At 40.1% G+C, this 19,211-nt stretch overlaps 1 protein-coding gene across 1 annotated transcript; it reads left to right on the forward strand.

Moving 5' to 3' along the window:
• Positions 1 to 2,195: 2,195 nt before the first annotated feature.
• Positions 2,196 to 18,500, forward strand: LOC121300216. Its single transcript, XM_041228710.1, has 5 exons — positions 2,196 to 2,249; positions 2,467 to 2,485; positions 3,499 to 3,834; positions 14,155 to 14,365; positions 18,446 to 18,500. The coding sequence occupies exons 1-5, from the start codon at positions 2,196 to 2,198 to the stop codon at positions 18,498 to 18,500; spliced, it is 675 nt and encodes a 224-aa protein (XP_041084644.1).
• The last annotated feature ends 711 nt before the right edge of the window (positions 18,501 to 19,211 follow it).

The following is a 19,211-nucleotide window of genomic DNA, read 5'->3' on the forward strand; positions in this document are numbered from 1 at the left end:
TGGTTACCTACGTAACTCTTCATTTGCGTTTCGTATCCGACACATTCAGAATCGCGGACAGCGTCAACTTTATCCGCATTGAATTTGATCAAGTATCACAGCCCATTGTGACGTCAACACGCCCTGAGCAGAATATACGAGGTACTAGTAAACACTGATGCGCTCAATAATTCATTCAGGGCTCTATTCACACGTGGTTTAAGCGCTTCTTCCAGCACTTAAATAACATACGAATAGGTCCCTTAAAGATCAGCCTGCATATGATCTGTACGGCAACCTTTTTATTTATTTAAAATATTTTTTAGTTTAGTTTAGTTTTTGCTAAACTAGAAATTGACTTTTCTAATCTATAGATTACTCTTACATAAAAACCTGAGACATGCTTCAGTGTAAATGTGAGTACAATATTTCCAATCCAATTGAAAGCAATGGTACCCATTACAATAGAATGCTATGACACCTCCTCTGTGATGTTGTTTTCCAGATTCCTTTGTATGTGAGTTGTGTTCTTTTTAATTGTCTGAGACTGAACTAGGGTGGCATAGTGTTTAGCACTGCTGCCTCACATCACCTGGATTCAAATCTGGCCTAGGGGGGCTGTGGACTTTGTGGAGTTAGCATGTTCTCCCCGTGTTCATGTGGGTTTTCTCCGGGTACTCCAGTCTCTTCCCACAGTCCAAAGACATGCTGGTCAGGTTGATTGGTCACTCTAAATTGCCCTTGGTGTGAGTGTGAGTGTGTGTGGTGCCTTGCAATGGGCTGGCGTCCCATCCAGGGTGTAGTCCTGCCTTGTGCCCTGTGTCTGCTTGGGTAGCCTCCAGCTCACCGTGACCCTATAAAGGATTAAACAGTTGATGATGATGATGGATGGATGGAGACTGAACCAACCTTGAACGAGGATCTGTCTTTACCTGCAGTTTCCACTGAGTACACTAGTGGTGAATGTCTCTGAAAGGTGTTAGTGAGGCTGACACCAAACCACAGGCAAGACAGGAGTAGTGGTTCAGACTCTGGACCCATTATCACAGGGTCATGGGTTCAAGTCCCCAGTACAGACAATGCAGACAGTTGTATCGTTGAGCAAGGTTGTGTACCCTGAGTGCTGCACTCAATCCACCTGTATAAATCACTGACATTGGCTGGGGGTATCCTGTGATGGACTAGCATCCCACTGAAGAGGAGCCTTGTACTCTGTATTCTCATTCCTGGTCCTGGGGACCCCCTATGTCTGCTGGATTTTGTTCCAGCTGAGCTCTCATTACTTCATTGAACACAATAATTTTTCTGATCAGAGTGTTGTCATTATTTTAAAGATTTGAAGATTTCAAGTTACGTGTAAAATGTTATGAGGAATTTGAAATCTCCAACTTTTATAAGCAAAAAAACAAAAAAAACAAAGTCAAATAGTTTGTTGATTGAGGGTTGGAACAAAAAACAGCAGACACAAGGTGTCCCCAAATCAGGATTGAGAACCACAGCTATAAGCTATTTGGGCTTGTGAAGGACTGTAACCTTTATAGAACGAAGAGTTACACCAAAACACAAGCAAGTTCATGGATCTCAAAATATAAATCCAGAATCCATTCTAATACTAGATGGCAGTGTTTGACTCCTGTAATTAAACAGCGCTAGTTGCACAGCTGGAGAGGTTGCTATAATGCTCACCTGGGTCTGTGGTCTATGTGTTTGTGTTTCATCACAGGCCGTCTTCAGAGAGGAGAATCAACACTGCTTATAAACAAAGCTGTGTGCAGATTAGAGAGGATAGCACACTGAAGAATGTTTGCAATGTCATCAAGAGCTGTACAAATGTTCTTCGTGACAATAATACAGCTGGTGTGTTTTATATGTAGGTGTACTTTATGCATACAACACTCTGTATATATTTGTAGAACCATATGGGACATTTTGAACTGTTTTCATTTTTTTTCTAACTTTATTCTATGCTTCGCTTACTAGGTAACACAAAGGCTGCTGAAATCGTTCAGCCCATCACTGTATTTCCATACACAGGAGAGAAGACTGCCCTGAGATGTAACCACAGCATTGCAAACTTGTACTGGTATCTACAGCGACCCAGTAAGGCACCTGAAGTTCTGATTTACGGGTACATTTCGGCTGAGCCTAAGGGACGTTTCTCAATGATTTTCTACAGAGATAATCGCTCAACTGAACTTCACATCAGTAACACCGAGATGGCTGATGATGTGATGTATTACTGTGTTGTGCAGCCCACAGTGGGGAAGATTGTGAGTGCCTCAATACAAAAACACAGTGAAGTGTTAACACCCAGTTAAACAGGATACCGTTAAAGAGCTCATCTGTATTAGAAGAGAGGCTCTTGAATAACTTTCCCTTTCTTTACATGGAAAACAATTCAAGCAAGCAAGTCTACAAAATGGTGCAATTGCAATATGATTGCTTTATATGTAACTGTACGGCTGTCTGTTATTTTTTAATTCTAAGCCTATTATCTTTAGGACAGGTATGTAAAAGCTGTAACAGTGACCTTGGATAAGCTGCATCTGCTAAATGTCTGCAACAATTCTAATGATATTTGCTGTGGGTGCAAGTCTAGTTAAACTCAACACCAACAATGCCATTGATGAGCTGCAGGCTATTTCATGTGGGGGGAGTGATGACGAGTAATTTTAAAACATAAACTCCTTTGTCTCTGTTCTTTTTTACTCTTCATGATTGGTTAAATTAACTTACAATATTACTCTAAATTAACCCTTAGATCACCCTTAGTGCCAATTAAGAATAAAAACAAAACAGGACATCTTAAATGATGCCTTACCCGACTAGACTTATACATGCTTCCTTTGTTCCTTCTTACTGTGATTTATTAAATATATGACATAATGATCTACTGTCTGCTTTCCCAGAGGACTCCAGGATGAATTCCATCAGCCCCCAGTGATTTGTTCATTTTAGGTGATGCTAGTTCCCTCAGTACTTCCTTTTCTTTTATAACCCACTCTGGTAGCCATCTTTGTGTGTTTTCTGTTACTTTAGGACTGAATGGTATTGGAAAGCTTCCATAAATACAAAATAATATGAATAATACAATCTCAATACTTACTTTCTATTCTTGATTAACAGGTATCTTTGTCTTTATCTGGTTATACCACATAACCCCTGCCTGCCCCTCCAATCATGTGAGCTGAATGAGTGACATGTTCAGAGCGGCACATGAGCGCAGAGCATGATTGTTCTGCAGCATCATCACTGTTACTGGCAGTTCAGAGTCACTTCCAGCACAGGAGCTTCACTGAAGCCTTCGAGCACCACTAACCAGACGAGACTTACTCTTGAGTATTAAAAGACAAGCAGCATGTTTAAAAGGAAAATCTACTGCTGGGCAACTGCAGCATGTCTGCCATGTAAGTATAGAACAAGAAGAAAGAAACAACAACCTCAAACATTAAAGACACACTCAGATGGATGCATACAATGTACTTGCCCGTGATAGAATTGTATTCTTGTCTCTTTCAGTGCTGATTCTCGGAAACACAAGTCAATCAGAACATTCAGAGGTCTCTGATGAAGAAGGGTCTTCAATAACTCTGAAGTGCACTTACTCAACCAGTGAAAATGGACCATATTTATACTGGTACAGACAGTTTCCTAACAGGGCTCCTCAATCAATGGTGATGAGAGGAGCTGAAACATTGAGAACAGTGAAGACTGAGAGTGGATTATTCACAGAGAGACACTCTACAAATGCTGATAAGGAATCTACCAACCTGACAATGTCCAGACTGGAAGCAGGCGATGCAGTGACGTATCACTGTGCACTGCAGCCTCACAGTGCTTCAGAACCACGGCACAGCTGAACAAAAACTCACTACCTCACCCTGTACTGCCAGCTGACAGACAGACAGAATGTATCTCTGTACGTACTGATATATAAGTAATCGTGAATACAGGTACATATTTGCAATACAGGTATATATTTGCAATATATATCATACAGATGTCTCTCAATGCAGTTTATAGAACATGATCATCACAGTTAGTTAAGTAATGATGCACTCAAATATGAACCATATAATATCATTGGTTCACCAAAATAAAATATGGTATGAATAAATATATAAAAAAATGGTGATGAGAGGAGATATAGAAGGTATCTATATATTATACGGTCTATATTCCATATATAATATAGGTAGTACGTCACTGACAGGGGAGACACAGTCAATACGAGGTGTTGCATTCGATTGCAAAGGGACTATAATGGTCGACTATCTGTCTGTCTTATAGAACCATGCATATATATTTCATATAAACGATATGACGTATTATATATATTATATATTATGATATATATGAAATATATATATATATATATATATATATATATAAACTGAGTGAATTAAAGCAAGCCTCACAATTCATAATGTTCCCTGAATTACCATATTGATGTCTTCTCAATCCATTGTATACAACATGATATCAGAAGTTAGTTAATTAGTTATTTTCCCACTAAATATCAAGCAAGCATACTAATAATCATTATTATATCCTCTCCTATTTAGGCTCTGCTTATGAATTTATATCAGTTTGCAGTTTTAGACCCATTCACATAGACCAGTAATGATGCACTCAAATTTGAACCATTAGATGTCAGTGTTTACACACAGACTTTATTTGTATTTCTTCAGTCTTAGTATGATTCCACACACAGCCATCCCCTCTGTAGACCCAGGAACTCTGTGCTGGTGAGACTCTAGGGTACAAAGGCCAGCTCAGCGGGAGTCCATAAGCCAGTAGAGTCACTGTCATGAGATGAAGTGAAGAAGCCCTTCCTGATAATACCTCCCTGTCCCATCAGTGCTCCCTATAGGATCCCTGGACAAGACCAGCAACTGGACACAGCCAGGACTCAAACCTGAACTGCCTGACTCAACCACTCCCATGTGCACCATGTGCACTTTACTCTATCAAGAGAACACTTCTCTTTCTTCTTCATTGCAGAGCAGCTGATCAAACATATCCACACTACAATTTGAATGGGAAAAAGGGTAACTATGAGCCATACATCATCATTTACATTTTACACAGAACTCACTTAATAATATTGGTGCTGGAGGAAACGTTGATAAAACCTTTCAACAGGAAGCCAGTGTCAATGTTCTATTTAAACAAAAACAACCATAAAACCAATATATGTTCTAACTATTGATAATGAATTGTTAGTTTTCATATCATCAAACCAGTGGTTCCCTGTGCTTCAGACAGATCAACCAATCACTGCCTCATTCTGAGGTGATGTTGTGCATGGCTTTACACACAACTCAGGCTGTCTGTCCGTCAGAAGCACTTCTACCACTGGATGGAACAATTCAAGAATGATTAACATGTGTGGATCTTTTCTTCTGCTTGTCTTTAGTCTGGGTGAGTGATATTCGCAAACACACTGGAGATACACCATTGAAAACTGGGTCTCAATGGGGACTAGCACAGAGACATCATTATTATTGAGAAACACAAAAATAATTATTTACTCTTCTTTTCTTACAGCTGTCGATGTAGATTCACAGATTCATCAGACTCCACATGTTTATTCAACTGAAGGAGAGACCATTGAAATGAACTGTAATCACAGTGTTACTAACTACCAGAGCATGCAATGCTATAAACAGCCACATGGTCAAATCCCAGGCATAATACTGTCTGCTTACAATACACATGAAACCTCAGGACGATTCACCATGACTGTGAACAAAGAGAAGCTCTCCAGCACTCTACCCATCAGTGCTGTTGAGGTGCTGGATTGCGAAGCTGTGTATTATTGTGCAGTGAGAGAGGGAGTGGAGACACCTGCACAATATCCTGCTCTCAGGGGCAGCACCATTCAGCTGCACATGTGCTTTATGTTTTATAATGTAACTTTGGGACAGGATTGTAGCATTGAAAATGATGTGCAAAAGTTAATATTGATCAATCAGTGACACCATCAATCAGAAACAGATACACATATTTAACATTCATTATTGATAAAGATGAGCTGTATGTAAAGTGAGATACCAGCCCTTTACCACCAGGTGGTGCTGTGTGATTAAGACTAATCAGCATTTCTCAACAGAGAGAAGACAGGATTACACTCATCTTTCAACTACAGGACAGTGTAAAAGCACAGCACTTACACGACATTAACTGGCTTGTGTCTAAACTCACAAACCCCATGGCTGTAACTGCAATCTTGCCTCCTGGCATTGGCTTGTGAGAGGATTCATCCACAGTATGCAGCACACGTGACATTATGTTACTTTTTAATTTGTATTGTAAACATGATCTAGAGCTTTCAAACTGCAGTTACCATCTAGAATAGACTGCACTGTGCATAATATACAGCGTTGCAGAGCCTGTGCTTGCCATGTGTGTGTCTCATCTCAATAATATTACAAACATTTCTGCCAACAGTAGACATGATACAAGCTTTATCAACAACAAATTATATATAGGTTTAAGATGATAATTTATAAAACATTACTGTAGCTGCAAGTAAATGTAACCTTGCAATAATGAAGCTTACTGGAGCAAAGACAGCAAATCATGAGAGTGTTGTTATGTTGTGAGGGTCTTGTGAGAATGATCTCATACTCATGACATGAAGAATGATGTCCTTGATTTTAATATCAGTCATTTCATTTGAAAAACATTGCAGATTCCCTATCACTACAATAAACAGCTGAATCTAGAACAAGGGGATGCTTTGTTACCACAAGTTGCTGCAGCACATATACTTTGAAGAACAGAAAATAGCTGTGACAAACCCCACTGTGGATTCATTCACGTGATCTCAAGGATAGGCTGGTTCAGTATGAAGACAAACTTTCATATCCATCCTCTTTTGTTTCTTTCTTCAAATGCACACGACTTACTCTAGAGTACTAATACGACAAGACTGAGATGTTTCATTCTTTGCTTGATTCTATCAGGTGTGTTCTTCCAAGGAGCCATGATCATCACTTTGATTGTTAGTTTGTTTGTGTGTTTCTCATTTATCTATGTTCATTATTTTGTGTTGTTTTGTTTCAGGTACACACAGTCAAGAGCAGGTGACTCAAAGCCCTGATTCAAAGCGAGTTTCAGAAGGAGATTCAATCCATATAAACTGTCAATATACAACAAGCAGCTTTTATTCAATACATTGATACAAACAAGAGCCTCACCAGGGTTTACAATACATAAATCAAGCCACAAGATCAGGAACACATGGACGCGATTCAGGGAAATATAAACCAGAAGTGGACACCTGTGAATGGGTGCCTTTGCAGGGGTGACGTCAGAACCATTAACAGAAACCAAAACATGCTTTTGTTGGTGGGTGAAAAATGAGCCGTGGCCTCAGTTTATTTATTAAATAATAATAATACAAACAAAAAGAGTTAAACAAAACACACAACACTTGAAAATAAAGGGCACGTTGGCAAAACAAATAGACAAAACAGGCATAGACGAACAGAAAACAAATACCATGCTGGCGCATCCAGCATGAAATAGCAATTGTTATTGAGATGTCTCCTTCTCTCTCACCCGTTCTCCACTCATGAGCACACAATTCCAAGTGAGTGAAAACATGCTGCTTTTATGCAGCTGTACCAAGACTCGATTGCTAATCAATAATTCAATTGGAGTCTCGGTACAACTGCACGTGAAGTAATAAAAGTGCAATTCCCCGTGCTCACATATTATTACATTTTACCTACACGTGAACTGCTGTGCAATCCTTGTGCCTAAATGCAAACATACATTTTAAACACTTGTGCTTGAAACCCATATTTATATCCCGTGTGTTTTATACATAAACACCAACATTATCACTCTACATACTATATAAAACATTAATAAACATAAAGGAGAGGAACACTCCCCCACATATGCCCCCCCCCCCCTGTGCGCAGCACACCTGGCCTCAATGGTCACCTCCTCCCCCTCAGTCCCAAAGTCTCGGTCATAGTCCTGGCCCAGGAAAAGGGGCAGCAATGGGCCAAAGGTGGCGGCCATCCTGGCAACCGCAAGGCTGTCTGTGGGGGTGGCCTCCTGACCCTCCCCCCCTTCTCTGTAGCAGGCATCTCCCTCTTGTGGGGCTCCGGCCACCAAATTCCCTGCGGTGAAAGTACTGCGGGGGAAGGTGGTCTCTGGACCTCTCCCCCCTTCTTCATAGCCAGCAGCTCCCATTTGTTGGGCTCCGGCCAAAGTATTTCCTGCGGAAAAGCAGGGATGACAGTAACCCCAGGTGAAGCAATTCCAGTGACCCCAGGCGACGGCAGCAGCAGTGGACCCTCAGAAAGAGATGTCAGCAGCAGTGGACTCTCGGGAGGTGATGTCAGCAGCAGCGGACTCTCGGGAGGCAATGGCAGCAGCAGCGGACCCCCGGGAGGTGACGGCAGCAGCAGAGGACCCTCGGGAGGTGATGTCAACAGCAGCAGACTCTCGGGAGGTGAAAACGCGTGAAATGGAGCGAGGCAGGCATCCCTGGGCAGAGCGAGGCAGGCATCCCTGGGAGGAGCGAGGCAGGCATCCTTGGGCGGTAGCGATGGAACCAGCAGGTACTCACCCTCTGCTGGTGGAGTTGGGAGCTGCAAGCAGTCCTCCCACGGCGGTGGAGGCGGAACCAGCAGGAATTCACCCTCTTCTGGTGGAGGTGGGAGCTGCAAGCAGTCTCCTGGTGACAAAGGTGGGAGTAGAGTGTAGTCTCCACATGTTGCAGGGGACTGGTGCAGCTCTCCCTCACTTGCAGAGGACTGGTGTGGCTCTCCCTCACTTGCAGAGGAGTGGAGCGACTCTCCCTCACTTGCAGGGGTAGGTGATGGAAGCAGAGGCAGCTCCTGCTCCTCTCCTCCGGGTGGTAATGGTGGGGAAAGTGATACCAGCAGGCATTCACCCTCTGCTGGTGGAGACGGGAACAGCAAGGGCTCCTCCCACGGTAGTGAAGGCGGAACCAGCAGGCATTCTCCCTCTGCTGCTGGAGACTTGGGCTGCGGACCTGAGGACTTGCCCTTCTTGGGATGTGGACGCACCGGCTCCTCATCCTTCCTCCACACGTTTCTCCCTCTCTGCCTTTCTTCTGTCTGCTCACCTTCCTCTCCTGGACCTCTGGGCACTCTGGCTCTGGCCGCTGACGTGGAGACTGCCGCTCTTCTGTATCCGGAAGAGGGCAATCAGCCACTCCATGCCCGTAGAGCTTGCACAGGAGGCACCATCTCCCTTGGCTCTCCCAAGCCTAGACAAATGCATCTAGATACTCGTCCCGAATTTCCCTGGATGCAGTTATCTTAAACCAGAGCACCAGCACTGGCTGCTGGGGAGGTTGCTGCTTCCTCCAGCCACTTTTTCACGTTTTTTAAAAATTAATTAATTAATATATATTTTTTTTATTTTCAACAGAAAAAAAACTCCTTATGTTGCGAAAAAAAATAAAACGGTTCACCCGCCGTATTCCTGGTCTGGCTCTTGGAGGTGCTGTAATCCCACTTCTGGACACCAACTGTGAAAGGGTGCCTGTGGAAGGATGATGGGTAATTCACTGACACAGGAGACAGACCGTTATACTTGAAAACACCACACAGGCGCCCAGTTTTATTTTCAGCGTGCGTTTTTACTTTTTAGCCCACAGAGGGCTCTGTTCACCATGTTCTGCCTACCAGTGATGGTAAAAACAGAGACACGGCAATACCACGGACGCACTCACTGGTATTCAAAACATTAATTCAAAAACAAAAGGCGAAAGGAAAAAGGAAAAGAAAACACAGTAATCAAAACTATAAATAAAAGGTGCTGCACTTCAGCAGAGTTACGCCAGTAACGGTACGTCCTAAAAGGGCAGACCTGAGGAAACAGTAGAGCATTATCTTATAGGGCTAACATTCTCCCCAAGACCTGCCTCCCAGCCACTCATGGAGAGAGGGAAAGTTCACACACCCCTTGTCACTGCCATGACTCACTGGCGAGTATTGGACGACTGCTGCCCTCTTCCTGCAGCACTATGTACACGCCAGCAGAGTCAGCACAGATCTCTGACGTCAGAACCAGGAACAGAAACCAAAACACGCTTTTGTTGGCAGGTGAAAACTGAGCTGTGGCCTCAGTTTATTTATTAAATAATAATACAAACAAAAAGAGTTAAACAAAGCACACAACACTTTGAAAATAAAGGGCGCATTGGCCAAACAAACAGACAGACAAAACAGGTGTGGACAAACAGAAAATGAGTACTGTGCTGGAGCTTCCAGCACGAAACAACAGTTGTTATTGAGATGTCTCCTTCTCTCTCACCCGTTCTCCACTCATGAACACACAACCCCAAGTGAGTGAAAACATGCTGCTTTTATAAAGCTGTACTGAGACTCGATTGCTAATGAATCATTCAATTGGAGTCGCGGTACAACTGCACATGAAGTAATAAAAGTGCAATTCCCAGTGCTCACATATTATTACATTTTACCTGTACGTGAAGTGCTGTGCAATCCTCGTGCTTAAATACAAACATACATTTTAAACATTCGTGCTCGTAACCCATATTTATATGCCGTGTATTTTATACATAAACAACACCACTAACACACTACATACAACATAAAACACTAACAAACATAAAGGGGCGGGACACTCCACCACAACACCCCATCTTCAGTGGCTCTCAAAATTATTCACCCCCCTTGGACTTTTCCACATTTTTGTTGTGTTACAACATGGAATCAAAATGGATTTAATTAGTAGTTTTTGCCACTGATCAACAAAAAAAAAAGTCCATAATGTCAAATTAAAAAATAAAACCTACAAATTGTTCTAAATTAATTACAAATATAAAACAGAAAATAATTGATTGCATAAGTATTCACCCCTTTGAGTCAATATTTGGTAGAGCCACCTTTGGCAGCAATTACAGCCATGAGTCTATTTGGATGTCTCTACCAGTTTGTACATCTGAACACTACAATTTTTGCACATTCTTCTTTGCAAAATTGCTCAAGTTCCATCAAGTTGAACGGGCACATTTGGTGAACAGCAATTTTCAACTCTTTCCACATATTCTCAATTGGATTGAGGTCTGGGCTTTGACTGGGCCACTCCAGGAAATTGACCTTTTTGTTTTTAAGCCACTCCAGTGTGGCTTTGGCAGTATGTTTGGGGTCATTGTCCTGCTGGAAGATGAATCTTCTCCCAAGTCCCAGGTTTCTTGCAGACTTCAGCAGGTTTTCCTCCAGGATTACTCTGTATTTTGCTGCATCCATTTTGCCCTCTATCTTCATAAGCTTTCCAGGCCCTGATGCAGGGAAGCATCCCCATAGCATAATGCTGCCACCACAATGCTTCACGGTAGGGATGGTGTTCTCAGGATGATGTGCGGTGTTAAGCTTGCTCCAAACATAGCGCTTAGTATTGAGCCCAATAACCTCTATTTTGGTCTCATCAAACCATAGAATCTTCTTCCACTTGGTCTCAGCGTCTCCCAGCTACCTTTTGGCAAACTCTAGCCAAGATTTGATGTGTGTTTTTTTCAACAATGGCTTTCTTTTTGCCACTCTCCCATAAAGGCCAGTTTTGTGAAGCACCCGCTCTATTGTTGCCGTATGCACAGTGTCTCCCAGCTCAGCTGTGGAAGACTGTAACTCCTTTAGAGTTGCCATAGACCTCTTAGTGGCTTCCCTGACTAGTGCCCTTCTTGCCCGGATACTCTGTTTTTGAGGACGGCCTGTTCTAGACAGATTCACAGTTGTGCCATATTCTCTCCATTTCCTAATAATGGACTTACTGTGCTCCAGGGGATATTCAATGCCTTGGAAATGTTCTTAAATCCTACCCCTGATCGGTGCTTTTGAAGAACTTTATTCCGAATTTGCTTTGAATGTTCCGTCATCTTGATGGTGTAGTTTTTGTTAGGAACGAACCAACTGTGGGTCCTCCCAGAGACAGGTGTATTTAACCTGAAATCATGTGAAACACCTTACTTGTACACAGGTGGAATCCTTTCAACTAATTATGTGACTTCTAAAGACAATTGGTTGTACCATAACTTATTTAGGTGTGTCATAGCAAAGGGGGTGAATACTTATGCAATCAATTATTTTATGTTTTATATTTGTAATTAATTTAGAACAATTTGTAGATTTTATTTTTCACTTTAATATTATGGACTTTTTTTTGTGTTGCTCAGTGGCAAAAACTCCTAATTAAGTCCATTCTGATTCCATGTTGTAACACAATAAAATGTGGAAAAGTCAAATGGGAGTGAATGAACTAGCTTCCTGACAATACAGCCTTCAGTGTCTAATTCTGCCATCTACTACTGTGCAATAGAACCAGCACAGTGATACAAAGCAGCACCCGACCCATACAAAAACCCTGGAGTGTAGAGAGGCTGGTGATTACAGTGCTGATGGCATTTCCAGTGACAGCTCTTCTGTGTAGAAGGGTAACTGCGGTGCACATTATAATGTGGGGAGGACTGGAGTTCCTTTTTAGAGTTCTGGGAAAGTGGGCTGGAGGACTGCACTCAATGAAGAATTGAAACCTCTTTGACTTGCATACAGTAACTGCTAATGATGGTGTTTGCTGATTGGTTCAAAATATTTGCCATACAATACCTCTAGCCAGATTATTCAGAGCGGCATTGTGGATAGACACAGAGACTGAAACTTTCTATTCTATTCTTAAAGAAATCAGCAGTAATTCAGAGTTCCTTATTCCAATTCCAATTCCCTTTGAAGTAGATTTCCACAGACTCTGCATTTGAGCAGCTCATGGTGATTTTTGTAACAGCAAGTGGAATTGATTCAATACATTAGTATTGCAATTATTATAGAACTGCATGAGATGCTGAAGAGCTGTACACATGTTTGCTCAATAAAGCCCATGTCATGAAAAGAACTGGGATTGATTAAGAGGTAATGGGCAGTGGGATTGGCAACTGACTTCAAGAAGAATTAAAAAAGGAATTGGAATTGATAAGGGGATTCCAAACTCCAACCTTCAACATAACAAGGAGCATTTTTATATATATATATATATATATATATATATATATATATATATATATATATATATATATATATATATATATATATATATATATATATATATATATGGATATAATATAAAGATAACACTTCTGGATTCAACAGAACTCAAACCGAGCCCCAGAATACACACTGTTTAAAGGAGCCTACTCATGGAGCAGCTCTGCTAATAATGAAGACTTTGCCAACGATAGTTTAGCTCTACAAAAGAAGTTCTGATTGATGTTAATGTGAGACCAGCAACAATGCCGCCACACAGCACTTTGTAACAGTCAGGATCTTCAGGTAGGACAAAGAGCTTCTTTAATTGCCTATTATCTCTGTCCAGGATTTGATACAATATTGTAGCAGAACTATCAGGGAAGGGCTGAAGGAGGCGTGTCTCCCAGGAATGAGAAACACAGAGAAAAGATGATCAGAAAGAAAATTACCCCAGATGATATAAAAGTCAAGGTTCTTTTAACATTGCCTTACTGTTGACTCAACACATACTACAGCCGATATACACAGCAGCTGTGCTGAAATCTTTTATTCCAGTATTTGCTCATTGGCTTACAAATCTGTGATGTCTGAAACCACAAGTAACCACCCACACAGAGTGGCACCAGCATCAGAATAAACATCTTCACACAGATAGTACCCTTCAATCCTGTCCTCATACAAACAGTGAACTACAATGGCAAAACTAAGAGGATTCTTCATTGCATTCATTACACTGCCAGGTATTATTATTATTATTATTATTATTATTATTATTATTATTATTATTATTATTATTATTATTATCTACTGTCTGTCCTTCATCAGCTATTGCTTTAAGATTGGCATTTAATTTATTAGGGCTCTTCTAGTATTTCAATATGTTCTGTGTCAGACCAGCAAGTAGTAATATTGTCTCACAGGAACTGTTTCTGAGGTTATGAGTTGGCTACAATGACAAGTGTATCTCTGTTTAAATATATTATTATTTTATTATTGACTATCTTGTATTTTCATTTTCCTCCTCAATTTTCAGCCCTGACAAAAGGTGATTCCATCAGTCCTCAGCAGACAGCAGTGTCTGTTACAGAAGGAGAGAAAGTAATGCTCAGCTGCTCTTAAACTGCAGACAACTAATACATTAGACTCTACTGGTATCGGCAGAACTCAAACCGAGCCCTGGAATATATACTGTACAAAGGAGCCAGATCAGGGAGTAGTGAATCTCACACTGCAGACTTTGCCAAAAGCATGTTCACTTCTACAACAGACAGCTCTTCTACTGCAACCACCATTTCCAAACTTGCTCTGAGCGACACAGCAATCTATCACTGTGCTTTGAGGATAGCACAGTGTGAAAACTCATTGGGACGCTGTACAAAAGCTCTCTCAGCACTAACTGGCACAGGCCCATGACCTGATAAAAGATGTCGTATTGAACTGCTTCCACATACTACCATTGGCATGAGTCCATTATAAAGGACGTGGTTTCAGTGCAGGCAAACTGTTTGCATTTTGAGTCACTTTCTTCTCTGCAGTCTTTGGAAATGTGTTCCCTGTTCATAGAACTAGCATAAGAGAGCAGGTTATGGTGAACCACAATGAACAATATAATATAATAAAACATACTTTTTCTTCTGTGAAATCTTTGAAAACATGTTCTGAGTTCAGAGAAATGAAATTAGAAAGCAGGGTCTGATTAACCACAATGAACTGGAGAAACATAATGAATACATGCTTGAACAGGGACTCCCTTAATGTGTGAAACCAGAGCAAACATTACAACTCAATCATTACCTGACATGTGGTCCTAGTTCTAAGTATTATAGTTTAAATGATGTTTTCACACAAAGACAATTACTTGTTATGTGTGTGGCAGCTTTAGAATGAATTATGTTGTCTTTTTCAATCCCATTTTCACACAACAGCTTCTCTGTAGATCCCAGTGATGCTCTGAAACACTGAGCGGTGACCTCTGCAATAATGGGAGTGTGAAAAGCAGATGGTGATAGTGTTTGAATTAACCTCTTTAAAGAATGGAAAGTATGAGAGAGAAATAATGTGTCACTGTTTCTCATTCTAAAGAAGATGATGATATATGTTCTGGAATGTTCTTCTCAGTCTCCAGATCTTAACTTTATTGAAATGCTGTGGACTGATTTAAAAAGAAAGGTAGCAGAACACAGTTTAACCAGCCTGTCCAATCTGTAGGAAATCTGCAAACAGGACTGGTCCAGAATATCATAAGAAAGACTTGAATAGCTGGTAAAAATGACTCAAATCGACTTAAAGCTGTGATTAATGGTAAAGGTGTCCATAGCAGACATTAATCGTGGTGATGCAATACCTCAGTCACAGAGCGGTTACATTTAAGACATATTGTTTGTTAAACTAGATCTACTTGTTCAATGGTAACTCTTCTAAGCTATTTCAATACCTTTTCTTACTAGAACATAAAGGTGAAGATGTTCCAGTGTATTTACTAATTTGCAGGTATAGGCTGCCAATACCTAGGTCTACAAATGCATAGTCTATGTGGATGATTGATAATTATTTTTATTACAATCAATACAAACCAGCACCATTGCCCCTCATAAATATTACTGTAGTAAACACATTGACAAAGGCTTCCCCAAAATCAAAAGCATGTGTAGTTTTAAAATGATCAGTATAAACAACCCAATCAAATGCTTCCTCTTGGACTAGAGAAATAAAACAAACATTGACAATAAACCGTTTAGCCACAGTTACTTCACTGAAAAACATCATTAAGAAAAAAATCTCTTTGTAATACAGGGAGACTGATCTACATGTCCTAACTGAATTGATCCAGTCTCTCTATTTTCATGTCAAGGTTGGCAAGAAAGCTACATATTCACACACACAATTGTAATAAGTCAGCATATTTTTAGCACTAATTTACATCAGTCACCCTTCCTAGGATACAGAGTTACACAAATCAATGGCAGTTCTTCCACAGTAAACTATTTGCTCTGCTTCCCAATACAGTTCTATAGGGGCCACACCCCTCCAACACTACAGCACCTTTGATGTCAATTATATTTAATATGGAGCCCTATTAATCCAGCCTGCCTGGTTCTTTACTTTTTTATGTAATGATTTTTTACAGAAGGACAAACACACTGAACCTGCCGGCACTGAGGTGCTTGTCCAATATGTGACACTGAGATTCACCGTGTGGAGACACAATACACCACACTTCAGGACTTGTATAGTGAGATCTATGTGTTGCTGCAAAACACATTCATGTTCTTAATAACTGTGTGTCTGTATAATTTCATTTTTGGTTGATATGAGTCTAAGAATTAAATTATGGTTACTTTTAGTATAAACTGTTTGACAAATGTCATGCTGTCACCTTCTGGACAAGAATATATTGACAGCATAAAACTATAATATTGTTGAAAAGAAAACAGCCATTGTGGCATTTATTATTAAGTCTATACCCCTTTTCAAAATGTTCACATTTTGCTGACTTATAGCCTGGAATTAAAATGCATTAAAACTATTATTATTTTTTTTTTCATTTATCTACACATCCTACCACATAACTTCAAAGTGAAAAAAATATTTTAGAAATTTGTAGAAAAGTAATTAAAAATAAAAATTGAAATAGCTTTGTTGGATAAGTGTCCCCCTTCATTGTAACAGCAATCTGAAATTAGCTCAGGTGTAACACAATCGCACACCAAGTTAAGTGGCCTCCACCTGTGTTGAAGCGTAGTGATTCACATGATTTCAGGATAAATTCAGCAGTTCTTGTAGGTTGCCTCTGCTGGGTAGTGCATTTCAAAGCAAAGACTCAACCATGAGCACCAAGCGCTTTCAAAAGAATTAAGTGACAAAGTTGTTGAAAGGCACAGATCAGGGTATGGGTATAAAAAAATTTCAAAGGCCTTCAATATCCCTTGGAGCACGGTGAAGACGATTGCTGTGACACGATGGGAGCTGTTAAAAACAAGACATTTAATGCCATGAACTGAGAAGCTAAACATACATTACATGTGTAAGCCGTGTTTTTGCCCTACAGAACATATTTAGAAATTCTGAAACAGATTATTTCAGAGATTTCCTGTTCAGTTCTAGTTCATTGGAAGGAAACAAAGGTTGTGCTTTGCTGCCACCTAGTGGATTAAATACATATCTTCATCTCATTAAAAAAAAAAAATACATTTTGTATTAGAACATGAAGAAAGGGTGGTGACGAATGCTCAGTTGGGTCACCACAATTTGGCCGTTGAGAAGAATACATTTAAAATTATTATTACCATATAATAACATTTCATGGCAACCCCAGAACCTGCATTAGGAGTAACTTCTGCACTAATCCCTGTTGCTCTTTTTCACAACGCTGTTATTATTATTCATGTTCCCTTTAGTCTGCTGCACAGACTTCGGGTCACATTCAACAGAATGAACGACTTCTGAAGTAACATTTTATCATTAGTCAAAGTTAAAGTGGGTTGCATTGTATCTTTTATTTACATTTGCTTGTGGGTCATTGGGTTAAAAAGATTGAAAACCACTGATTTATTATTATTATTATTATTATTATTATTATTATTATTATTATTATTATTATTATTATTATTATTATTATTATTGTTGTTGTTGTTGTTGTTGTTGCTGTTGTTTTTGTTGTTGTTGTTGTTGTTTTTTTAGTTGCTTATGAATTTGAAACCACAATCCTCATTACAAAATGATCATATCATTAAACAAACAAATTAATCCCATATTAAAGAATGTTAAATATTAAATATGTTTTAAAATCAATCAGGTATAACCTGATGATAGATTTGATCCTCCTGCCTGCCAGTCAGCAGAAAGCTATGTGTAAACAGTTGTTTTAACATCAACATGTTAAAGTTCTTATTGAAATAGTAACTTATTTGTAAATAAGGCATGAAAACACAGCTCTGAATCTTCACCCCACGTTGGTGGGAGGGGTTACTGTACTGCACTGGCACAATAAGAAGCTGCTTCACAGCTCTGAATCTTCACTCCACACTGGTGGGAGGGGTTACTGTACTGCTCTGGCACAATAAGAAGCTGCTTCACAGCTGCTTTAATCTGTTTTTCTTTCTGATCACTCCAACAGCCTCCATCATGAGCACAGAGTCTGGATTCTTATACCTACTGATAAACACACTGGTTTATTTACACTGTGAGTATCTGAGGATTTATTACAGATCATTTCCTCTGTACCAGGTTCTGTAAATTTGTATCTGGGACTTGTCATTATGTTCAAATGATGCTCAATTCTGATATGAAAGTAATATGCATGTAATACGTCATTACCAATATCATTATACTATTGACATATGAGATGTGAAAGAAACCAGACAAAATGTACAGGGAATTCCACAGCTGACTCTTCAAGTTGTCACTTTTTTTTAAACTTGTTTTTGCAGGTGTGAGATCTCAGGATCAAGTATCTCAGACACCACCATCACTGACTGTGAGTGAAGGGAAGACTGCAACCCTTCACTGCAACTACACAGCTTCTAATTTCTACAGTCTTCATTGGTACATACAGAGGCCAAACAGAAGCCCAGAGAATGTGATGATCTTGTTTTCAGACCCAATGAAAGTCTCACAGTTCAGTGGCTCGCTGGACAAGGTGAAGAGCTCTGGGGTTTTTAATGTGAGCAATTCACAAGCAGAAGACTCTGCGACTTATTACTGTGCAGTGGAGGCACAGTGTTTGAAAGCTGTGAGAGGACCTGACAGAAACACAGAGTGGAGTTAACAGAACGGAACAGCCTATATCTGGTGGATCTGCATATGAAACAGGACAACGTCCCTTTAATTGGACAATAGACTTTACTGACACATTGTGACAAACTGCCCGCCCCTGTGTATATTATCTGTTATGTTGCGTGTGGTTTGTTAAATGTTGATGTATAGTCATTGGTACACGGGATATAAACGGGTCTGTGTAACACTAGTGTTTAAAATGTATATTTGTATTTAGGCACGGGATTGTACATCACTTCACGTACATTTAAAGTAGTTAATATGTGAGCACGAGGTTGCACATAATTAATTCACGTACTGGGATTCAAGTGAATAATTAATTAGTAATTGAATCCTAGCACAACACTATATATAGATGCACGTTTTATTAAATGTATATCTCATAGCCCATCCCTTTGTTTCTCTCACAACAGAATGAGA

This window comes from Polyodon spathula, chromosome 25 (assembly GCF_017654505.1).
Source record: "Polyodon spathula isolate WHYD16114869_AA chromosome 25, ASM1765450v1, whole genome shotgun sequence".
In the NCBI taxonomy this organism is placed as follows: Eukaryota; Metazoa; Chordata; class Actinopteri; order Acipenseriformes; family Polyodontidae; genus Polyodon; species Polyodon spathula.

Coding starts and splice junctions, on each gene's coding strand:
- LOC121300216 (XM_041228710.1), top strand. CDS start 2,196: ATGGCTGATGATGTGATGTATTACTGTGTTGTGCAGCCCACAGTGGGG. Junction 3,835..14,154: donor TGCTTCAGAACCACGGCACA/GCTGAACAAAAA, acceptor ACAACTAATACA/TTAGACTCTACTGGTATCGG. Junction 14,366..18,445: donor TGTGCTTTGAGGATAGCACA/GTGTGAAAACTC, acceptor TTGTTTTTGCAG/GTGTGAGATCTCAGGATCAA.